Genomic DNA, 24,315 nt, shown 5'->3' on the forward strand with positions numbered 1-24,315 from the left:
GCCTGTTTTCCACCTCTCCCAGGAGCAACACACCTGATTCAAATAATCAGGAATGTTCTAATGCTGCTTCAGAGCTGGCTGATGAGCTGATCATCTGAATCAGGTGTGTTGCAGCCGAGAGAGATGGAAAATAGGCAGGACGGTGGCCCTCCAGGCCCGGAGCTGGACATGTCTGGCTTACGTCGACACTGGACGTGCGCGTTCGGTGATTGGATTAGCGCCTGCTAGAGGGAGCTGTTGCTGCATTTTGACCCAAAATGGCCGAAGGAGAAGACGTTGATCTGGTTGCAGGACTACTTTCCACACAATTTTCAAGACGGACCTTCCACTGGATTTACCAATTTAAGTTTTTTTTTTTATCAAGGCAGCAAGGAAACATCAGAGCATGGCTGGACACTTACAAGCTACGGTGCGTTTAAAAACGTTTGAGGACACTCGCGTCGATCTGCAGCTCAGTGAACAGGCACTACATTGGTGAGTAAATGAATTTTATTTGACATTTCTTCTTATTTTATTTCGTTAGTATTAATGGTCACGAAATAAAATGACAAAGATACAAAAATGTATCAAATAAATCAGCTCACCTGCAATTTATCATGGCGCATTGTAGTCAGCTTCGTGCACTAAAATTCGTTCAATCTCAGCTGCTCAACATTTTCAGTTATTTGCTGTTGTATAGCCTATTCTCAAAATGCAAATGATCTGTTCATTTTATTTTCAAAGAATAGTTTGTTTTGTTATTGTGTGGTTGGTGTCTTATATGAAACTGCGACATTGCGCAATTTATTGGACAGACTTGTTTATGATCACACAGCGTAATTTGGGTGGCATTTTATTGAGTATTTTTTAAATATTTTTATTTTTGACAATATCTGTAAATTTAGTTTCCTGCTCTTAATTGTGAATGCATACTTGATGGGTTTTAAATGCTCCTGAAATTAAGTGCTGCCTGACGAGCCTATATTGTGTTAATGTATGTGACGTCACTGAAGGCCTAAGGTTGAAATGCACGGCCTGCCACTGAATTTAATAAAACGTTATTCTTGACTTCTTTATATAGTTTTAGTCATAACGGCCTTCCAAGGGAAACGGGAATTATAACCTGGCCCGCGACAAAAAAATTAGTTTGACACCCCTGGTTAAGAGAATGCACAAAAAATGACTCAAAATCACCCAACAGCCATGAGAATTTAAGACGTCTCATCACGATACAACTCAAAGTGGTGGAAGAGGGGTGGGGGGCGCAGAATCGCCTTCTGTTGGTCAATGGTAAAGGGACAATATGCCAATTGGTAGCGTGCCGCCACGGATCACTACTACCCACTAATTTCAGTGGGAAAGGGGTAAATGAGATGTACACACGGTGACTGCATTCCCCCTCCGTCCAAGACGGCAATCCAAATAAAGAACCTCTCCTCTTTCCAGAAGTTGTATTATTAAACGAACCCGCTAGCGCAAAGCGACACAACATTCGTCTGAATCAGTGCCACATGTGTTATTTTTCTACGTGAGGTGGACGACATCCAGCTCACGGAGGCTTGGCCACCTCGTGATCTTTCCCATCCAAGAGGGCTCTCTGGCCTTCTGCTGGATGCTCATAACGGGCTCCAGCCCGAGATGAAAGCATACAGATGGAACACTGATGACAAGAAACATGGAAGTATGAAGGAGCGAGCGCAATGAAAAGTCAAGGTTGGTTTGAGTGTATGAGCTCATCTTCGTGGGAGGAAACCATGACTCTCTCCAACAGCTAATCACTGTGTGCTAGCTTCAAAGGTACACCAGGGAAGTCTTCGGTTTCATACCACCCCACCCCCCCACCCCGCCCCAACCCCCCCGAAAATCACTTTCATTTTCATCCCACACAGTCTCCATCTTAAAACTAGAAAGGGTTCTGCGTGAGTGATTATCCAAGCAGTGAGCAGCTGCCTTGCATGGTTGTGACTGTTTTGCTGACTTGTTTGGGTCCATTGCCGTGGCGACCGTCCATCAGCCCGCAGTGACCCAGGAACGCTGCGACCAGTCGGCAGCGGGCAAAAAAACAAAAACAAAAAATCAAGAAACAGATGCTGTGTGGGTTCTTAGATGGTTATCTCGATTCACATTCAAATTAAGACTGTACACACTTGCAGTTATTATTCAATTTTATTTCATTTCATGTATGCACAAGTGATGATGCACTAGACAGATTTAATTTCATGGAATAACAGTATCGTCTCTATCTTCAAATAACTTTGATGCTTACAATTGAGTTCAGTCGTGACTGGAGAGTAAAGAATAAAACGCGCTCATTTTTGTGGCACATTGATGAGCTTTTATTGGTCAAAAACAATCAAATATTGGAGGACAAACCATATCCAATTGAACATAGAGGGTGTGTGTGTGTGTGTGTTTACATTTTTTTTCTTGCAATTTTAATATTTGTGACTGTCCGGTCTACCGGATCCAAATCCTGCAAGAAAACAAAAACAATCCAAATGTCATTTTATTTTCTTTTTTTAAATGACAACAACTGAGAATCCTACAGAGGCTTTCGAAGAACAAATAATTGGAATACACAGAGCATCGGAATACCGTGTGAAATAATAGTTTATTACCTCTGGGTCCAAAGAGTGCACTGTAGCAGGGGTTGTGGCAGTAGGGCTTGCCATCATGCTGAAACACAACGACATCAGATCTCAGCTAACGTTTGCGGCTAAGGATAACGCTAGCGGCTAACTAGTTTTGCCGCGTTTGTTGAGATTGTACGACGGTCATGAATAAGAGTGAACAACAATTCGACATTCAAACTCGTGCTAAACGAGAGACCGAAGACACCTGCGGCCATTTAGAGTGCCTCAGTTTCATGCCAAATAAAGTTCAGCTGTTCTCGTGGGCTTGAGCCATACAGTTTCATGGACTGATCGATACCTCAGCGTGTGATCCCGACGACAGCGTCTTACGGCACTTCTCGCACCTGAGGCAGGGTCTGTGCCAGTCTTTGCCTAAAGATGACACCTTCTCCGCTGCACAACACGGAAAAACACAATCACACAGGTGGCAAATGGCGCAGCGTTTACTTGGTTTTATGATCATTGTTCAAAACGTAAGCCATCGCACTAACAAAAAAGCAAAGTCACGTCGAAACCGAAAGAATTCAGATCAGATTATTGATTCAGATCGCATGACACCCTTGTTGCTAGGTAGAATTCCCGGGGCTCGTTCGGCGCTACCCCTGTAAGCTCGAATTGGAAATACTGCCGTTTATTTTGTTTCATTGTATTTATTTATTTCTTTTGAGGGATTTCTTTACTTACAGTACATGTGCAGTAAATGTTTATTTTATTAAATTAAAATGTGTTACTATTTATTTATTCATTCGCTTCATTTCAAATTTTGGATTTATTGTTTTATCGGAAAAGGATGAACTGGCGACACAAATCGTATGAGCATAAAAATTCCCCATGATTGAAAAATGCTGAAGAAATAAAAATAAAATAATACCATCATTTTTTAAAAATTGCTACCTAAGTAAAAAAAAAGAGTGTAGAGTAGCACCATGATCAGACTACGTGACTAAATACAAAAGTATATCAGTTCCACTTGTCGGATGCGGAAGCAGACGTGTGTTGCTCTGGAATTTAAAACAAAAAAGAAGAGAAGTGCACTCAAAGATTCTCATGTTGAACAAAGGCCATTTTTCCCCATGACCTAAGCTTTCTCCCACTGCAAAAATGTGGTGGGAGAGGAGGAATAAAAAATAATTTAAAAAACCTAAAACTAAACAAATGAAAACATTTGTTCCTCTTAACCTTTATACTGTTACACAGGGGGCAGTGACCTGAAACAATGATTGTACTTTACACCCAACAAAGCAGCAAGGAGACTGCGCTGGCACAGGTGGATCAACAATTACGTAATGCGCCTTTAAATGTCAGTTACAATTTAATTAAATGCGCGTGTGTGTGTGCACACACACTTACAGAGCGGTACTGTCAGCAGGAACCAAAACAGTAACTTCTTTTTTCGCTATTATACCACTCAATGACATTAGCAAACAACGATAACATTGATTTCGAAAACATTAGCGTCTAATTTCTTGTCAAAAACATTCGTGATTAGTCCGAACATTAGTGCTTAGAAAAATTGGATGGAAGCATTTCGCAATAATGTCACAATAAGATAAGTGGCTAACGTGTTTTTACGTTGAACATGAAGATTTCGATGACTCGCGCGACTGTCAATGAACGGGTTTACAATTAAATGAGCCGTTGGCGACTTTTTTTATGCTTGCCGCGACCCGTCAATAATAACGGTAACGGTGAGCAACGACACTTGGCAATAATGTCAGTGGCTAATAATATAGCATTAGCAGTTAGCATTAATCTCGTTTTGACGCTTGAGCGAATGAGAATGTTTGTGGTTAGCATTAACATTGGCAGTTAGCCATGATGTCGGTGGTTAGCAATTATGTTTACAGTTAGTTATTCCCTTCATCTTTTCCAAAGTCATTTTTTTTCCCTGAATTGGATCAAAACAGGAGCATCCCGCAAAGGATCGTTTGACCTGAAAAGTTCCCCCGTGTATTTTCCATGTCTGCCTTTTTCCATGGTAAATTTTGCGCGATCGTGCGGTCCATCCAAGACCAAATCCATCAGATTAGACGCGGAATGTTTTGGCTTCTCGCCGCTCTGCTCGGCTCGTTATCGCCATTACATAACGTTGTTGCACGAGTCGCTTTGATCAAGCGAGGTTGTGTCCTTCCTCGCGCCACTCGCCGCTTATAGTCGGTAACCCGAGTCGACTTTTCCAACCTCATATTGTCCTCACTTGATGGATCAAGCGACCTCACGAGATGATTATTCAAGTGGAGCGAGCACAAAGAAGCGCTGCATAATGAATGAAAATTTCACAGGTCTCATGGAAGCACTCTGATGATAATTTGGACGCTTTTTCCAATACTTGCTCACTGTGGCGAGTGATATTTTTAGACCAATAACAATTGTACTTGACGACAATCGCAGATGGGGTTTTTTTTCTTTCTTCCACCTAATTGAGTGTAGATTAAAATCACGGTTATGTTGTGGGTCAAAATTGGCACATTTAGAAAGTGTTATTTTTGGCTTTAAGTTAAAAAAAATGTAACATACAAAATTGAGCATCTTATTGGAGGATGAATATCAAAAAATAAATTCTAAAGTCCTAAATTCCTCTTGGTCACTGACATAGTCCCAAAGTTTGTGAGAGTTTTTTATGATGATGATTTTTTTAAAATAAACTATTAAAAAAAAAAGTTACATTTTATTTTCTTACCCAATTCAAAATTGCCTCTCAAAAATGTCACAGGAGTTCATTAAAAACAAGTGAATAAATTTCAACATGGAAAAAATAAAATATAGATTTATGGGGGGCATGAAGAAATAAGAAAAACCGCAAACATTAGAGACGCAAGCTTTCCAGTGTGCACAACGTCGTTTTCAAGGAATAAAAATGTTCACCTTCACTTCTCGGTCTCAGAGAAAAGTTTAGTGACACATTATATATATTTTTGTAAACCAAAAGAATACATTTATACAGGGAAAAATATTTTTAAATTGCAAAAAAATATATATAATAATTTACTTTTGTGCATAAAAAAATCATTGTACTGAAAGCTTATATATATATTTTTTTAAATATATATATAAATAATAAATAATAATGTATATTGAAAACAAGTAAAAGTGCTTCTTCATGTGTAGTAAAAAAAGTCCATCGTTTTTCCCCATTTTTCTTCTTACCTGAAAACATTTCAGAAAAAAATGTGAATAAATAAATCAATTTTCCCCCAATTAAGTGTCCAAACTCAATCCAGTTACACGAGTTGAATTCTGAAAAATGTATTTATTAATTCATGAAAGAAGCTCATTTCCCGAACTTGAACACGACATCAAAAATGTTTTCACGTATTTTCGTCAAGCTGCAGGAAGCAAAGAGGGGGCGAAAAAAAAAGCGATTTGACGCGCACGTCAAGACTCGAAACCATTTCCTGTTTCCTCATCGAGATGCAGCACACAGAGTGAAAGCCAAAGAAAAAAAAATGCGGTTCTTACCAAAGTAGACCTCCTTGTTGCAACTGGGACACTTTGGCATGTTTGGATAGTTTTTTTGTGTGAAGATGATTGATTGCAGTGCGAGCGAAACCACCTCAAAGACCGCCGGGCTGGGTGTGCACACACTTGCGCCGCCACCTTTATAACTCTCCGCATCCTACTTTTTTTTGTGTGTGCGTGCGTGTGTGGGAGTGTTCTAGTCACGCTGTTAAAGAGATACACCCCTCCCAACAATGCACCTTTGACTTTTAATTCCTTCGGAGAACACAAAACGGCTCAATTTCAAATCACCTTTCCGCCTTGAAATATGGAAACCCCCCCTCATAAAAAATATTTTTGTAATGCGTTTTTTTTAAAATAAGGAAAATATGACTACAGTTTGTATATTATAAAATATGGTATTTAAACCCACAGTAATGACAATTAAAAGACGAGAAGAATTAAACAGTTTGAGCATCATGACTTGATGCTCACTGACCGTGTGTGTGTTCATTGACCATCAGGGGGCAGTATAATAGATCGTACATACTAAAGAAAAAAAAAGTTTCACAACTAAGATAAGATAAGATAAGAAACCCTTTATTAGTCTCGCAATGGAGAAATTCCCGATTCACAGCAGCAAAGTTATGAGATGCTGGAAAGGCAGCCACTCACGCGGCGCCATTTTGAAGTCAAAATAACAAAAATAAGCAAGGCTCATGAGAGCACTTGCTGACGGCTGCCTAGCCGGGCGCCAGATGACTAAGTTGCATTTTTAATTTTTTTGCCGGGGATAAAGAATATATGCCTGTGAGTATTCTTTCGCACAGCTGTCGTCATCTGTTGCTGCACCGTTTGTATTCACGTACCCTCGAAGGGTTGCAAACTACCGCAAAATCCAATTGCGATCTTAATTGGTGAGGTCAGATTTATCAGTCAACCAATCACATCACCACTTTTAACTGGTTAGGGTTTATTAGATGTATTTCTTGTCGGGCCAGTCGCCACACGGAGGTATGGCATTGCTTTACGTGACACGATCAAAACATCAATGTCGTCATTTTCTGGAACCGTCCCAATTAAAAACAATATTCAGCGTATTCCATCACGCAGGGTGGTTTCCATAGCGACAGTAACACGGTGGTTGCTTTATCCCGTAAGAGCAAAGTCTGCGTGCTGATAAGGACTCGCCTACTATCTACTTTTGATAGTACTTGACCTGAAACAGCCCATTAGTGACATCACCATCTTTGGCAGCTCTAACCCGCCCAGCAACAGGTCCAACCTGTCGTAAAGAAAAAGAAAAGACATCAAGGAGTCTGTCATATCAATTCATTAAGTGGATGTATACACGTGGGTAAATATTTGAGATAAATGGTGAGCAAGGTGTGTTTGTGTCATATAAACAAAACACGCCTTTTTGGCGGCTAATGATGTTACCGCGGCGACCAAGCAATTAGGGCTCAAGGTCAAAGTTTAGCTCGGTTCGAAAGTTTTTTGGGCTGAAAGGGTCAGGTTGTGGGTTTGTAATGAACACCTGTCTTGAAATCGGTTCTGAAAATCTGCTGCTGGGAGAACATTACAATTTTTTAAAAAAATGCTCCTAATACTCCCCAAAATGTTGCACGGGGCGTGCTCTTCCTGCTACATCGGTTGCTCGGGCAACACCGACCTATTTGTTAAGATGGTTGCCCTGGTGACGGGGAGTTTCTCAACAACAGGAAACCAAGGAGCAGGGCAGGGGATGAATTCACATGAGATGATGACGATGATGTCACCAAAGAGCACATTTTTAGCAACCACTGTACTGGACAGATGAAAAACAAACAATCACTTACATTTTTTCCCACGGGCAGTAATGGAAAGACAAATGATCTGTTCCTGGGTCACACTGCCGTCCCTCAACCTGACTTCAAGTGTGTGTGTGGGGGGGGGGGGTATTTTTGAACACTCTCACAAGATTTTTACCTCTTTACAAAACAACAAACAAGTCGACTTGAGCTTCTTCGAACGGGTGACATCACTTCCTGCACTTTTCTTTCTCAATCGCTTGCAAAAAAAGCAAACGGATTTGGAACAGAAACTGCTTTAGCCTTAGCATTAGCCTAGCATGCTAGCTGGTGCGCCATCCATCCAGTAAAGTCTTCCACGCATTTGGATTCTACAAGGCTTTGTCCTGAAAGTAATTACCATTATATCACCAATTATAAAAATCTGGATCCAATAGAAATGATTATTTTTTTTTACAGTAGAGAAAATAACTAATTTTCCACTTTAAAACGCAGATGTAGTAAAAGGGCGCCGCGGCCATGCAGGAAGGAAATTATTTGAATTGTTAATTGTTTTAATTGTGGACGTACCAAGCAGATCGAGACTTCACAGCCTTAAGTAGTTGACCTAGTAGTAGTTGATTTATTGGCAAAATTAAAAAAATATATAATCTGATGATGTGAACCTTTCCCAGAAAAAAAAAGCGTTTTTGAAGTCAAACGTGTAAGGACACAAAGGGATGAGCATCTGTTCTGGGTCGCTGCAAATCAGCACTGATGAGCTCATCTCAAGATAAACCCGCAGCAGAATTTGGCCGAGCCTTTCATCAGCCTGGCCCCAGTGCCGACTTTACTTCCTTCCTTCCTCCTCGTGTGTTCCAAAGTGAGCGTGTGCCAACATGTGGGCATCGTCAAACGGCTTCGAGAGCAACACGCGGCGGCAAGCAGCTGCTCAGCATATCCGCAGAACTCTTTTTTTTTCCCCCCGCACTTTTGTCACCATTTTTCCCGTTTCGTTTTGAAAGGCTAGAGACACTCCATTAGGCACAGCCGCACGAGCGAACGGAATCCGTCCGCTTCATATCGGAAACGGCGACGACCACGCAGAGCTTCCGACGACGATTACATGGAACTTCGTCCCCATCGTATTGTCGACCACTACAGACGCCGTAAAAATCGTTGTGGCGTTCTACATATTCGTACGTACTTGACTTAAGCCAAAGGGGAAACGCGACAGCAGCGTGACGACGTCACAGGGGCCTCGAGTCGCTCATCTCAAAGCACCTCGAATTCAAACGCACGACAACACGCCACATGCCATTCGTAGCTGCTCGCATTTTTCTCTCGGGAAGAATGCGAAAGAGGACAAGTGGCAGCACCTGCTTAGCTCAATGCTGACAAGTAATAATTGGCGAGAGGAAGTGTGTGTTCGTTGACTGCCCGCGTGTGTCACCAGAGATGTTGCTCAAGACGCTTCCTTGTTTCGAGTTTGACAAACGCATTCCACGGCTAAACGCTACGTAGATGCTACGGTGCGTTAGCCACTTCGAAAATGGGCTCTCGTCTCTCAACTCGACTGTTTTTTCAGTGCACTTTAAAACAACTGCCGCTGTAGACAAAGTGTTACACATGGAGAAAAAAAAACTAAATAAAAAAAAATCATTCAACAACAAATAAATCAAACAATGAATTAATAACAAAGGCAGTTGAATGCACACAAAACAGTCAAATTAAAAATCAAGTCTCATGCTGAGTCAACAGAGAAATACAAATAAGTTTTAAGACGAGTTTCAAAGATGGACAGCGAGGGGGCTCTTCTGACTCTGCACATTCAATCCCAGGTACTTATTTATAATTTTTTTCATTTCTTTGCAAGAGTTCGGGTAAAAAGGAGTCTGCAAATGGTTGGGAGTCATGAATTGAAACATTGCACGTTAGTGTCCGAGTGTCCCCCTCCCCCCCTCGGTCTGTTGTGTCTCAGCAGTTGCTTCACCTAACGGCGATGTTGGCAAATTACACTTCAATTAATTATTGCATTTAAAAAAAAGAAATCTTTGTATTTTATAAAATGCTATAAAAATACGTAAAATCTATTCATGGTTGTAAATAAATGAAATCATATAATTTCACTGAATGGGCCTGCCCGGTTTGATGTGAACTTTTTTTTTTTACAGAAAAATAAATTGAATGTTAAATATCAGAAGTATAAACGCCAATTGCAATTAAATGACATAAGATTAGCTCAAATGACAAGCATCTAAAACATGCTCAATCTGACAGAAATACCATTTAGTTACGCACACTCTCTCTCTATATATATTTATATTAGATTGTAAATACATACTGTATAGCTAAACTGATTGCCACACGTGAGCTTTGAATGAAAGAAACACACTTGAGACTGTGCATGTAGTGTGGCTTTATTTCATCTTATAAACAACAGACACCACATTTTGTCAAGAACAGAAACAGCTGGAGACTACCATGAAAACATGAACAATAATAAAACATGTTTCCGCCTTACGGCGAGTGCCAAATGAATGCAATGCTAAACTAACAACAGCAACGCAAGGCAGTGTCTATGCAAAGCAAACACTGTCGTCTAACGGCCTGCTTCTGAACGTGTTGAAGTGACAGGAATGCAATTTATTGCCCCCTACTGGCTAACCTCGGAACCGAACACCGAGAACTGGCCACCGGCACAATCGCGGGGCGGAGATGGAGCATCAAGCGTCCATATTTCAGGACGCTTTTGGAGACTCCAAATGAAGCTAACCTAACATCAGATAACCACGGTGCACTAACAGTCAAGTTTATCATGTCGTCAGGCTGTCAAAACTATTAAATATGGCATTGCAGAAAAAAAAACAATAACTTCAATGGCAATGTAACAATCTCCCGTCTTTTCCGTCCACCAAACCACTGGAATTCACTGTGCTCACAAATTCTTTTTCTTTCGAAGTAATGACCATGCAAAACCACTTGGTCATGAGAAACGGAACTTTTTTTTTTTTTTTGCAAAAACAGCTGCTAGGAATTTCTTGAAAAGGAGAAGACGAGGAACATGTTGTCAGGAGGAGGGGACGAGGGGGCAGCGGGGGTCCCGGCGGGAGAAAGGAAAGCCGAGTCACTGGGTGGGATCGTAGATGTAGCTGCCTACGCCGCCCGTGTTGACGCCTGGAGAAGGAAGAAGCACAAAAGGGCCACGAGTTGGGGGAGGGCTCACTTGCATACTTTCCCTACCCCTTGCACGGGTAGGGAAAGTATGGCACAAAGGAGGGATTGGAGGAGCGGGGGGGGGGGCATATATAGTGGGGGTGCTCTCTCTCTCTACAGATAGATATTCAAAAACGTGTTGACCACATCCATGAATGAGCTGGCTCGCTCTTCAGTTTTAAAATCAAATGTGGTCCTTGAGTACAAAAGTTTGCCCACCCCGAGTATAATGTATGTGTGTGTGTGTTTGCGCGTGCACAGCGTTTTGTGCGCAAGACATTCAGGGCACCGTGTAGCTGATGATATTTGGCGGATCAACGGCATCATCTAGCGGTTACCTTTGGGCCCGAAGAGGATGGCGTAGCATGGCTTGTGGCAATAAGGCTGGCCATCATGCTGGAAAATGATGAAGAAAAAAAAAATGAAATAACTCACAATATATTTACACTTGGTGAAGCAGCATGTGGTATTAGGAGTGACGGCAACCAAAGCAGCTTAATCATAACTGGAGCATGGCTCTGAAAGCAGGTGAGTTGAAATGCTTGTCCTGACCGTAGCATAGTGACAAAAGTGGCTAAGTTGTAGCAGCAGAGCTGCAGGGAATTTTGCAAAGTCGTACGAGTAGTATAGCAACAAAAGTGGCTCATTTCCTGCAGTAGAATAAATCGACGAAAGTAGTGAAGTTGTTTGGGTTGCTTACCAATGAAAGTACCAAAGTCTAAGTGGTCCTGCATCAAATGTTGCTACGTTATGGCGGTAGGAGAGCAACAGAAGCAGCTCCGTCCTAGCACTAGCATAGCACCAAACTGATTTAATTGTGGTTGTATCAAAGCGATGGACGACGCTCGGTTATCGTGGCAGTAGCATTGTGAGCTAAGTTGTAGGAATGACAAAAGTGGCAAAAATCACAGTGGTAGCATTGCAACAATAGTGGCTAAATTGTAGCGGTAGCATGGCGGCAAGAGTGGCTATGTGGCTACTCGGGACGAGCCGTGAAGGGACCGAGTCGTCTTGCCCAGCGGTTACCTCGGCGTGGCTGCCAGCAGATAAAGTCTTGCTGCACCTTTCGCAGCGCAGGCAGGGGCGATGCCAGTCTTTGCCCAGTGACGTCACCTTCTCGGCTACACACAACAACAAAAACACCAACCAATTGAGTCGCCACTCAATTTTGACTTACGTCGCTACCTTGAATTCAACTTTTGAATTCAACTTTTCAGTCAAAGGCAACACCGTCCAGTCACATTGTCAATCCTGCAGTCTTTGTTTGTTTGTTGTCCATTGCCACCTCAATGACAGTCTGCATAAAGCCCACGAGGAGCCTACTCACCAAAATACACCTTCTTGTTACATCTGGGACACATGTTGGCCTCGCCGGAAAAAGTGGTGACGCCTCCAGCTGTGTACACGCACACGCACGCACACACGCACTTGTTAAAAAGAAATGTTCGCATGGAGGTAAGTGTCAGTGTTTGACTTAGCACGGCAGGATTTTAAACCGCTCAGCTGGGTGTCCCAGGGTCACGGTGGCAACAACAAAGGCAGAAATATTCTCGGTATAACAAGCTTGGGGCACATGCGCACGCAGACGCACGTTTGTGGAAAGTATGTTTAATTTTTGTCGTTTTCAAAAACATTTTTACGTTAATGGGTCTAATACGAAATAAAAATCAGAGTGAAATGAATCTATTTATAAGATGATGTACATTAAGCACTACCTCATGAAATAAGTGTTCCATTTGTCCACTAAAACAAAGAAATAGTCAAATAAGCAAGTTTATGTTAAAAAAATATTTCATGAAATAACTGGTTGATTAACGACAGTTATTCATTCATTTGGCGATCCGCTTTTCTTTTGGGCAATAGGCGGGGGACACCCTGAACCGGTTGCCAGCCAATCACAGGGCACACGGAGACGAACAACAATCGGCGCTCACACTCACACCTAGGGACAATTTGGAGTGTTCCATTATAAACCGCCATGGCGTGTTTTTTGGAATGTGGGAGGAAACCGGAGTACCCAGAGAAATCGTAACTCCAGTTATATTCATTCGATGACATTTTTAAAAAAGTGACAATGAAATCTTGTTTTTTTCACGTTACATCCGCATTTCAGCGTCAACTTTTTCATATGACATCGCCCAGTTGCCCTATTTAAAAATCAAATGTGGATGTTGACTCCCCAAGTTTGCACACCCTATCCAAGATCATATTTCTCTGCTTAGTGCTGCCCTTCAAACCTGCAGGGGGTGCCACAGAGCCATGAGACGAGACGCTCTTCATTCGTGTGTGCAAAGCACTTGAGATCAAACGAGCACGGTTGCAAATTCTTTGCGCTCGCCTCGAAACGCTTATCTACTGGCATGACACAAAGACACTTTTGCCGCCTCTCATCACTGAGTCAGCGAGCCGGTCGCACGGAAGCGTAACTGCGCCGTCTAAATTTGAATTACCTTTGGAGGGCGCCTTGGCGGCGAATGTCTTCTTCTCCTCGGCCTGACCGGGGGCGTCGTCCCCGAGGGCGGCCGGCGCGTTGCTGCCGGTTGGCGCGTCGTACACATAGGAACCGGCACCGCCGATGTTCACGCCTGCAAATCATTAACAATGATGCTGAATGGCAAAGCTTTCATTTTGGATGGAAATTTTTTTTTTTAAAAATCACAAAATGTACTGCACCTTTGGGCCCGAAGAGGGCGGCGTAGCACGGCTTGTGGCAGTAGGGCCTTCCGTCATGCTGAAAGGAGAAAGAAGAAGACGTATGGGAGACATGGCAGTGAACTCATCCCGCACCCGGAGTAGGTGAAACTATATACAGTATACATATATATATATATATATATACATACTGTATATATACATATAAAAACACCTTTTTAATCACATCTTATACCTTAGAACACACAAAAAAACGAATTATCAGGTGAATTGCATATTTGTGCGATTATAGCAGAGTGCCATTCTTCCTCCTTAATGCATCGCGTAGCAACGCAAGTTACTTTGTAGGACTTGATTAAAAATCAAATCTATCCGTGCCTCTTTCCAAAAAGATGCCACCCTTTTCCGTTTGCCCGATGAAGTCATCGCCACCCGTCCGGCCAACGCATAACATGTCAAGTGACTGTTTCCACTTGAAGCCTGAATGGCCTGTTGCATGCCGGGAATGCGGCGGTCACTCACAGGAGAATGTGACCAAGCCCCCCCCAAGGGTGGCCGGGGGCAGCGAGGGGATCAGTGGTCCGGAGCTTAATGACCATAGATGAGGAGAAAGCGGCGGCGGTGTCAAGCTTCCGGGCCGTACTACCCATGATGCTCTCTGCTCGGGCCACATGACCTCATGTTTTGGGACCATCGACACCACGGCTGGGCAAGCTCTAGTGCACCGAGTATTCACGAATTGGTTTCCCAAGAACTTTTGATGTGACAGAATTTTAAATTAAAAAAAAATCTATATATAAGAATGTACAGTATATTCCTCCCAAACTCTCCCTGTATTTCTGACCAGGAGCGACGACGTTGAGAAAGAGTAGCTGGAAAAGATTTCAATGTCAGTGTGGGAAGTTGACGGCTGGGAAGCGAGTGGGCTGCACGGCGATGTATACAGCAAGAACCAGCGGCAGACCCGCGCCAAAAATGAAGCCGTGCGTGTGTGTGTGTGTGAGACGTCCTGAGAAAGTCATCAGTAGGGTAGTAAAAATCCAGACCTTCAGTGATCACATCAAAGAGAAGCAAGAAGCAGACTGCTTGTGACATGGACACTCCAGTGAGAACTTGTGACAGGCGTAGCGTAATCATGGATTGACTGATCGGAAGGACTTGTGGCGACTGCGCCGAATTGATTCCATCGCTCTCGAGGCGAGAACAGAAGCAAAATGGAGTCAACTGTGTCGTCGGCTTCCCTCTCAACGAGTTTGACGCAGGGAACCACTCGCAAACATGGCTTGGCTAGTGACCATTCAGGCCAAGGACGAGTCCGGATTTTGTTACCATAACAACCATGCAGCTAGCGGATATTTTTAGATTTTTAAAAAAAAAAATTTGCCTCCAGGAAATTTGGTTGAATAACGTCTCCAAGGTGGGGGGGATCGCAGTTTGATGTCCTGAATTCACATCTCCTCCTGCCTGCGAAAGGAGGAGCCCCTTCTCCGATTGCCTGAAACTTGTCCCAAGTGCTCGATCTGTGTTTAGTTTGGAAATTTCACACTTGTCACATTGCTCGTGAAATATTCCCTAAATCGTGGAGACAGAAATACACCGAAAGTCGCAAACAGCTGCGTTGAGACACCCCCCCTCCCCTCCCCAGCTCGACTGTTTACGATCCCGGTTGTGTTGCGTTGCCCCTCAAACGTCACCAAACTGACCTCGGCGTGTCCGCCGGCGTTGAGCAGCTTGTTGCATCGGTCGCACTTGAGGCACAACTTGTGCCAATCCTTGCCCAGCGACGACACCTTCTCGGCTGCGCGGGGAGGGGGGGGACACAAAAAAACAAGGACACAAAGCGTGAGTGAGTGGCACCAACGCACACGCAAAAGAGTCAACAAGGGGCTTTCTTTGTTCACGGGGACGAGAATGACGAAGTTGTCGTCGGGCCAAGCCGGCGATGACTGGGAATGCCCGTGAACGAGACGGGATGCTACGATGATGTCATCGCGGGACAGACACACAGCTACGTGGTTCCATTCTAGCTGGAAAAAGGGCAACACCCCCCAAGTCTAACCCAGATCCTTTGTGTAACCACCCCCGCACCCCCGCTGTGACCCCCCCACCCCCCGTTTACAGTTCACCCATCCTGCCCGATGGTGATGTGCTTGATGTACGCACGTTCCAATCAATTTTGCCCTGTGAAATGAATCGAAATGGCAATATATCTTGCTGCCACATTTTCAATTAAAAAAAAAAAATGGTGTCGTGCTCTATGAAAACATACAACAGTTGCTTGCAAGCGTTCAAGTTTTGTTTTTTTAATGCGTTTATGCCCCTCGAAGAAACAGCTGGGGGTGCATTGGTGAGTGTGGCTCGCCTTGCCCAGAGGCAAGAGCGTTATTTAGAGTATCTTGATTTGTTTGTATTATTATGAAGAATCACTCCCCCTAGCCCCCCCAAAAAGGAAGAACTTATTTTTGGTATAAACTAGCTTAAAGAAAACAGAAGTAGACTTTTGAGGCTTGCTGGACAAAGCAAATTTTCCTGTTCTACTGGCAGATAATTTTGCTTCAATTAGGTCATCCTCAATCAATGACCCCCCCCCCCACCAAATTTTTTAAGTCAATCTTTTTCAGCGACTCCTCATTCCTGCCCCTCGTTTTCTTTTTGCACTTCCAGACTGACCACCCCCCCTCAACCAAGGGACCTAATAATACACATTCCAATAAGTCTGTTCGCACACAATGGTGCCCCAAGGATCCGTGCCGGGGCCACAGAGGAAAAGCCTTCTCTTATCACGGTGGGACACAAATAACCGGATACTGGAATGGGCTTCCGACCAAAAACCCCCTCCTCCTCCTCTCCCTACCGACAAATATCCCATCAAATTCCTGCGATGAAAACGTTTCCGTGCAAGTAACCAAAGCAAACATGGGAAAGTCAAACGCTGAAGTCCAGGCAGTGTGGGTTGACTGCTAACGTGATTTGCACAGCGGTTAGCCCGTCTGCTTTACAGTTCTACGGTTCAGGATTTGAATCTTCTTTGAGTCTGGAGTCTCTTGGAGGAGGGAGGGGGGGCCCCCCATCGCCCTCGCGTGACTGACCGTTTTTGGCGTCATCATGAAAACGATCAACGAACACTCTCGAGGTTTTAAACCAGCATTTTGATTAATCACCACGCAAATCTGAGGACACCTTTCACTATCCAGACACCTCGCTCTCTCCGGTTTAAAAATAGATCCACCCGCCCCCGGTGCAGCATGCACCTATGTGCACTTCAGAGAATGAAAAGTGCATCGTTAAAAAAATACAAAACAAAAAAACATGCCACTTTAACAGTTCAGTGTTGTTGTTATTGTGAGTAGGGTTGCGAGTGGGGGGAGGTGGATCAGCGTGTGTGGCCTAGATGATGTTTCTAACCTACCCACCCCCAATGAAGCCCGATTGCAATCCTCATTATCCGCGCGAACGAGATGTCAAGGATTCATCTGGACGGTTACCGCAACAACGGGGTCTTCAATACTGGTGGGGGGTCCTTGGTTACCGGATTAGTTGCCAGACTTCCTGTTTAACATTGGAATGTTTTGTATTTATGGCCTTCAAGGGGAATATATACATTTTTACTTCAGGTATGACTACCGGGTTAGTGATCTTTGGCAAACGGCATCATAAAACAAGGAACTTTGGATTAAATGACAACAACAGAAGCGATTAAAAAAAAAAAAAACAGCAGCGCAGCGTGGAACAGCTAAATCAATTTCTTCTGGGTCACTGTGAGCGTGCAGTGGGCCCAATGCCAAGGCATGCTTTTTGAAAAAAAAATAGGCCTCTCTCCCACTTTCTCTTGCTGGCTCTGCAGCTGATGCAACCTCGTGGCAAAACTCCACTCTGGAGGTCGCTTGTCGCCTCGGTGAAGGCGCGAGGCGAGGTTCCCCGGGCGAGCGAAGCGCCCCTCCCATCAAAGTCGCCATCCCTCTGCGGATTAAAAAGAGGCCGACCTCATGAATTCTTCCGTCTGACGTAAATGGGGTGCCGTTAACTCGCATCCTGTCTGCGTTGGTCAGAGAAAGCCGCCGGGCAAAACAGCAGCCCTGCCTCGGTGACTCTTTTCTCCCAGTTGCACGCATGCTTTGGTTTCTAGGGAACACGACGACATGTTGAGAAGAACTTTATTTTTCGAGTCTGCCACCCCAAAAATTGCAGCAAGTCGAGTGGGAAAGCCACGTAGTGAATAGAATGAGGTTGCCCAGATGAGTCAGCGTGGCATTTACCACTGCGTTTTTTTTTCAACTTTGAGACCCAGCTTGCAGTGTCTCCAGACCACTTGGTGTCAAAGTCAAGGCCCGGGGGCCAGATCTGGCCCGCCACGTCATTTTATGTGGCACGCAAAAGCAAATGTCGGTGTCAACATTCATGATCCTTGCTTAAATCTGGACTGAAATCTCTAATTCATTCATTCATTTTCCGATCCGCTTATCCTCACAAGGGTCGCGGGGGGGTACTGGAGCCTATCCCAGCCGTCTTCGGGCTAATTGTGTCAAGTTGGGGACTCCTGACTGGAGTCCCCAACTTGACACAATTAGCGCATCAGCTTTGGCACGCTCGGAGATGGGAGTTCTCCGGCTTGGAAAAGTTCTCTGGTTCTATGCGTCGACATTTTGAGGGGGGGGGGGCATGACAAGAGTGATGTTCCAAAGCTTGGAGCGACTGAAATGATTGCTCCGATGTGGCTTTGACGACAAATGAAAAACTGGAGATTTGAACTCCTGAATTGACTCTCGCAAGATAGTTTGGAGAGAAAGAGAATGGAGTGAGGTTCCCTAGCTTGGGGAAGTTATCACCTCAATTTACCTCCGCATGTCTACTTTGATACGCCCGGATCGTCTTTTGTTGCTTTGACATTAGGCGACATCATGAATGGAGTGCAGTTCCTCTGCTCGGCAACGTTGGCGCATTAACGATTGTAGCAAATGACTTCAGCTGGTTTCACAGGACGACATGTCTGGCCTCTGCTGTCACATGAAACGTGACACGCAAGTACTTTCACCTGCGTCTCCCACGAGATGACGACACCTCCGTTACGGGATCGTATTTGCGCCCCCCCCCCCCCCGAAAAGCCAGAGGACCGACCGGCATGGAGTGGCGAGCGGCGGTTACGCAACGACGCCGCGCCAGAAGCAGCGACTCAAGAAAATGGACGTTACGTAACCAACGAGGAGCATTCGTGCAGCCAGGCGGAAAACTGGGCGCTCCGGATAGGCTGACGGGAGGATAAAAAGGATATTGTGTGGTCAAAGCTGCATTGAGGTGTGGGAAAAAAAAGAAAAAAAAAAAAAGAAAGAAAAAGAACATAGTCCAGCAGAGGGGACGGACGGAGCTACTCCATCAGGGAAAGAAGAAGAAAAAAAAAAGAAACGTGGTGTGAATGGAAATGTCCCAAATTATAATACATGAGGCACTTTGGGACACTCTTGCTTAAATACAGGCCAGCCATTTGAGTCCACTGATCACCATGCCGTGGGAGCGAGGGACGAAAGAGATGAAGAAGACACAAAAGAAGAAGAAACTGATCCATTTACGCCTAGTTTCGACGCACTTAATTGCTGAGATAAAAGTGGACTTTCCTCAAAATTCTGGGGGGGAAAAAAAATATCGTCCGCTACTCTCTGCTGTGCGTGCGTTTGCGCGAACACGAACGCACGCGAGCGTCTTTCGTTTCGACCAATCAGCGCCGACGTCGCGGATCAAAGAAGCTTCGAGCTACGACAACAGCTAAGCTAAGCTAGCTGAGACGACACGACGCTCGAAGTCGGACGGACATGTTTTTTTTCTGCTCATCCGTTTCCCTTTTTGTCCAAATATATATATATTTTTTTTACTACAACGACTGTCTTGTCCACGACGTCTTTTATTCGTTCCACTGGGGTTTAGCGAGTGTGTTTACAAAGGGACGAAAATCTCTTGACTGTAACTCGTGTTAGTGGCTCAACACGGCTACGATCGTGAAAGCAAAACAACGAACTCAAACTCGTGTTCGTTCGATGTTGTCAACTAATATCCGGATTCATTTTAGGCCATTTTCCCCTCAATTTTCAGGATAATGTGAAAATTGATCCGGAATTCCGGAGGACTTTCCCGGAATTCCGGATTAGCGCATCAGTACCTCTGCGACTCTTTACCGGCGGGATGTTGTTTGGGAGAAGGAGTTTCCCATGACTTGAGCGATTGCCGCAAAGCTGCTCTGACAGACTGCAACAGTGAGAATGGTTCCCTAAATTGGAGAGTTGAGAAATTGGGTTTGTCTGGAGAGGCGGTTTCCAGCTACGGACTGACTGCTTTGACAAAAACAGATCGCAATGGCTCCCTCACTAGGAGACACCGTTTTTGTGGATTTTTAAACGTCAACCAGGCGGAGCAGAGGCGCTACATCATCACAACGCGCGGCACGGTGGCCGTCCTAATGGGAGGAGATCATCTGCGTTTATTTGACCATCCATCTCAACTTTGTACTTCAGGGAAAGCGGCGCGCTTTGAAAGGAAACCAATGGAAAGTTCCACAAACATTTCCATACCAGACTGCGGCATTGCGATTTTTTTTTTTTTTTTTTTTAGAAGAGGGGAGTCAAGTGTTTTAACTTGTCGCTCGCTCCAAAACGATAGACGGCAACAACAGCTGGAAGTCTGCAAGAGTCGCTCACCATCAACCGACAAAGTAATTACAATTGGAGTCAAATGGAACAGGAAATAACCCCCCCCCCCCCCCCCCACCCATCCCCATTTGGAATCCCCGTTGCCACCAAGTTTGGTTTACTTGGCCACGGTGTGGTGGCCTCTTTGGAACACTAAACTCACAAAATCTAGAATTTAACCGCAGTCTGTGTAGCGTGGAACATCGCGAGCTGCATCAGTAAATACGAGAACATCGTAGCAACGTGAAAACCCGCAACTGACTTTCACTCTTGGTCACATGAGCGCCTCGGCGTCGAGACAACTATGATGTCCTTGAAAGAGTGTTTTCAGCTTCTGAAATGATCGTCAAAAGACTGCATTCACGTCAATGTCGTCGTAAATTGAATGAGGTTCCCGATCTTCTTGGCAAAGTTAGCAGCGGAGTACCTTTGCATTGATGCAACTTTGACCCCCTTGGTACGGGGTGTTTTCAGGTGCCGGAATTCCGCTTGGTGGGCCTTCTGACATCAAGTTCAAGAGCATTCGATTGCTTGTCACCGGCATCAATGGATTTTAACTCAGTCACTCCCAAAGACGTTTTTAAATGTCTTTTCAGACTTGGTCTAAAACTGGCTGGTACTGAATGAGTTAAAAACAAAATTGATGACCTATTGAGTGAAATTTGATGATTTCCCTTAACACAGTACCAGGGATTGACTGACCTAAAAAAAGAATAATTAAAAAAAAAATTTAATTAAGTGTTTCTTGGTCGAATCATTCCCGCGTGATTCCGGGCTAAACCGTGGGACGCAGGAGGAGGAAATGCGCTGATTCCGCAGAATCGGCAAGCATCCGAAAAACCTCAAAACGTCACCACGTTAACTCCCTTCTTGCATGTGCCTTATCATTTGGTTGTTGGGTTTTTTTCTGAACCTCCCGCGCTGTGACTGGAACTTAATGTAGCAAACGCCTCCCCTAGTCTCCAAGCCATGTGGGTGCACTTGTTTTCCCCCCATCATTTTTACGTCAACACTGCACGAGCGGGGACACACCGCGAGCAGAAATAACTCTGCTGTTACATAAAATAAAACACCGGCTGCGCCAACAAACGCTCACTTCACACGCCTTGCTTATGATTCCCTGGGACTGGATCTTTAGGTCTTTTTTTTTTTTTGGCGGGATGAGCAGCAACTGTGTCACGATGCTTACGTAATTTATTTGGAGGAATCAAATTAAAAGGCAGTCTGGTTTTGTTGTTGTAATCTGCATGATTGAATCAACACCGTAGCAGCATCTGTCATACATTTCTTTTTTTTTTTTTCATCAGCATCGAAATCCTTGTTGACGTGTTTTCTTCCCACGCTGCTTGATCTGGGCATATGGTGTTTTTTTGCACACTTGGCAAGTGTCACCTTCATGCCCTGCCAAGCAGCCTTGTGGACCACAACAACAAATTAAAATGGCGCTAATCCATGAGTAATGAAATATTAACACTGAGGATGTTTATTTCGTTTTGTCATGAAAGAGTCCACTGCTTTGAATGATCTTTGAGGTTTTTGTCGAGGTATCCTTCCAGTATCCCGGTACTTTATGCAGGTATCGCATCCAAGTCAGAATGTCAGTACCGTGACAACACCAAGTGAACAATGCAAGCAAGTGTAACAGTTTCAAATACGACATAGGACAAAAGTTTTTTTTTTCTTTTTGACCAAGTGACCCATAAGTAGTTTGCGGACAATGCAATGGTAACAAATTTCAAATTTCTCTCTCTCTCTCTCTCTCTCTCTATGTATATATATACTGTATACATACAGTATATATATATACAGTATATATATATATATACTGTATATATACAGTATATATGAATATATTTTAATACATATACAGTATGTATATAAAACAGTTTTTTTCTTTTCAGTACGTAGTGCAACATCTACAGTTTTTGTTTTCTTTTTAGGAAATGAAAGACATGGACAAGTGCAACACTGAGCAAAACCTAACATCTTAAATGCTTTCTTCTGAGGGAAGTTGAAAATCAGTAGGTTGTCTTCTTATAGGTAGGAAATGAATGATGAGCACAAGTGCACCATTGACAGTTTGGACAATGATAAAAATCCAGTATACTGTGTGTAAATATTTGATTGCTTCAAACAACCAAATTTCTCGCGATATTTGCTTTTTCCCTCCTAAATTTCGCCTCTGTCAATCATTGACATTTTCCCAGTGACTCTCTTTCCCTTAACAGAAATGTAAAACGTTAACCTTAAATTGGGTGTGCGTCTAATGTACACCTTTTATTAGAAAAATCAGCAAATATTCTTGTTATTAACCTAAGCTAACGTGGAAAGCTAACAGGAAAAAAATAAAGTCAATTCATGAATCAATATTTTGGCTAGTGTGACTAAAATTGAGTCAATTCCCAGAGCCGGAAAGCAGAATTAGAGGTGAAATTACTCACCGAAGTAGACCGTCTTGTCACACTTGGGGCATTTTGAAGCCATGTTTGGAGAGAAAAGTGATATTCGGCGGATGAATGAGAGCAACGTGCGTATTCTTGTCAGTCCTCAAGACGAGTGTCGTGACCGCTATTCCAGCACCATAGGCTATTCAGCCAACCGCTGCTCATTTGCATAGGCGCGCCCCCGACAATGTTGGTGCCTTCAGGAGCATCAGGGAAAAGGAAAACTGTACAATTCTGTTTCCCCCGATATTGTGATACGTTGTTAAAAATGAGAAAGACATCCAAATAATTCAACAGAACAAAATGAAGAAGCAGCCGTGTACTTTGAGTTTGCGATATTTACAAAGAAAGAAAGAGGGAAATAAACCCATTGATATAGTTCATTACACAATATTCAAAGTTTGTGTCCAATGTTTATTTAAATTAATGCAATTAAACATAATCAACATCTGTTCATCTCACCAATTGCAATCGAATTAGTATGATTGGAAACAATTTAATTCACAATGCAAAAATAATTACAATTAAATTACTATACCACAAGTAACTAAAAGTAAGTTGGCCCGCTTCCCTTCGCCATGCAGCAAATAAGAATGCTGCTGGCATGAGGACCACTGTTCTCATTTTTGCTAGTCTTTTGTTTTATTTTTTATTTTTTCTGTGATAGTGTAAAGAGGGTCCAGAAAAGTTGCTAAATATAGCAAAAATGTTGGGAACTCTTTCTCTACGCATATTTGACATTTTACTTTGACTTCATAGTCACTGTGAGGGCTGGTCAGAGACTGGGGGCGGGCCAGATGTGGGCCTCCCAGCCCTTACGTTGCCCAGGTCTACTCTCAATCTTTGCTGCTTTTAAGCTTTACTGACGCACTTTTCCCCTTCGCACAACAACAGCAGCAGCAGAAGTGGGCCCAGTTTCACAGAATCACAATGCTCCCTTTGAGAGCCACTGCCTCGTAGGAATGCGTTAGGCAATGGAAGAGCGCCTTGGGTGGATCCCATTCCTCCTCCGGTTCCAATCAAAATAACGTCATGTGTCGCATACAGCGAGGACGACTGAGTCAAACGTTTCATTATCACGTTCTCAGGCAGTGCGACTGAGGTCATATGCTTTCACACGTACTGTAGGTGTTGTCTGCCCGGCTGACGAAAAGCAGATTTCGGGACAGTAGTGGAAGCATGGAGATTAAACTATCGTTTCCACAGATCAGCACAATTCAGCCCAGTTTCGTGTGGCATGAGGTTTCATTGTAAAAACAGGAAAGAGTTAAATAACCCATTGATATTAAACTTATTCCTGGCACCCTTTTGTTGGTGATACGGTATGGTCGTGGCAGGATAGGTAGCAGATTTCCATAAGGTTGTGGCAGTTTGATGGTAACGCCAACAATTTGAAAAATCTGGCTAAAGTCAAGCCTCTCCTTTCTCAAGAATACTTTGAAACAGTAATTCATGCCTTTGTCACATCTCGCCTGGATTACTGTAATGCACTTTACTTTGAAGTCACCCA

The 24,315-nt window shown here is 43.7% G+C and overlaps 2 protein-coding genes across 2 annotated transcripts; both read right to left on the minus strand.

The window, feature by feature from the left end:
• Positions 1-2,126: 2,126 nt before the first annotated feature.
• On the minus strand, positions 2,127-6,235 carry crip1 (cysteine-rich protein 1). Its single transcript, XM_086126872.1, has 4 exons — positions 6,072-6,235; positions 2,911-3,005; positions 2,598-2,655; positions 2,127-2,452 (listed from the first exon to the last, which is right to left on the minus strand). Exons 1-4 carry the CDS (start codon positions 6,109-6,111, stop codon positions 2,415-2,417), a joined length of 231 nt encoding a protein of 76 aa, XP_085982998.1. The 5' UTR covers positions 6,112-6,235; the 3' UTR covers positions 2,127-2,414.
• A 3,986-nt stretch (positions 6,236-10,221) lies between these two features.
• Positions 10,222-22,951, minus strand: crip2 (cysteine-rich protein 2). Its single transcript, XM_086126871.1, has 8 exons — positions 22,803-22,951; positions 15,391-15,485; positions 13,709-13,766; positions 13,486-13,620; positions 12,363-12,431; positions 12,062-12,156; positions 11,374-11,431; positions 10,222-10,996 (listed from the first exon to the last, which is right to left on the minus strand). Exons 1-8 carry the CDS (start codon positions 22,843-22,845, stop codon positions 10,947-10,949), a joined length of 603 nt encoding a protein of 200 aa, XP_085982997.1. The 5' UTR covers positions 22,846-22,951; the 3' UTR covers positions 10,222-10,946.
• Between the last annotated feature and the right edge of the window lie 1,364 nt (positions 22,952-24,315).

The sequence above is a fragment of the Hippocampus guttulatus genome, chromosome 13 (genome assembly GCF_054856545.1).
Source record: "Hippocampus guttulatus isolate MCC_2025c chromosome 13, RoL_Hgut_1.0, whole genome shotgun sequence".
Classification (NCBI taxonomy): Eukaryota; Metazoa; Chordata; class Actinopteri; order Syngnathiformes; family Syngnathidae; genus Hippocampus; species Hippocampus guttulatus.

Coding starts and splice junctions, on each gene's coding strand:
- crip1 (XM_086126872.1), bottom strand. CDS start 6,111: ATGCCAAAGTGTCCCAGTTGCAACAAGGAGGTCTACTTTG. Junction 3,006..6,071: donor CAACAAGGAGGTCTACTTTG/GTAAGAACCGCA, acceptor CGTGTTGTGCAG/CGGAGAAGGTGTCATCTTTA. Junction 2,656..2,910: donor CGTCGGGATCACACGCTGAG/GTATCGATCAGT, acceptor GTTGTGTTTCAG/CATGATGGCAAGCCCTACTG.
- crip2 (XM_086126871.1), bottom strand. CDS start 22,845: ATGGCTTCAAAATGCCCCAAGTGTGACAAGACGGTCTACTTCG. Junction 13,767..15,390: donor ACGCCGGCGGACACGCCGAG/GTCAGTTTGGTG, acceptor TTCTCCTTTCAG/CATGACGGAAGGCCCTACTG. Junction 12,432..13,485: donor CGCCAAGGCGCCCTCCAAAG/GTAATTCAAATT, acceptor GCGTGTACACAG/CTGGAGGCGTCACCACTTTT.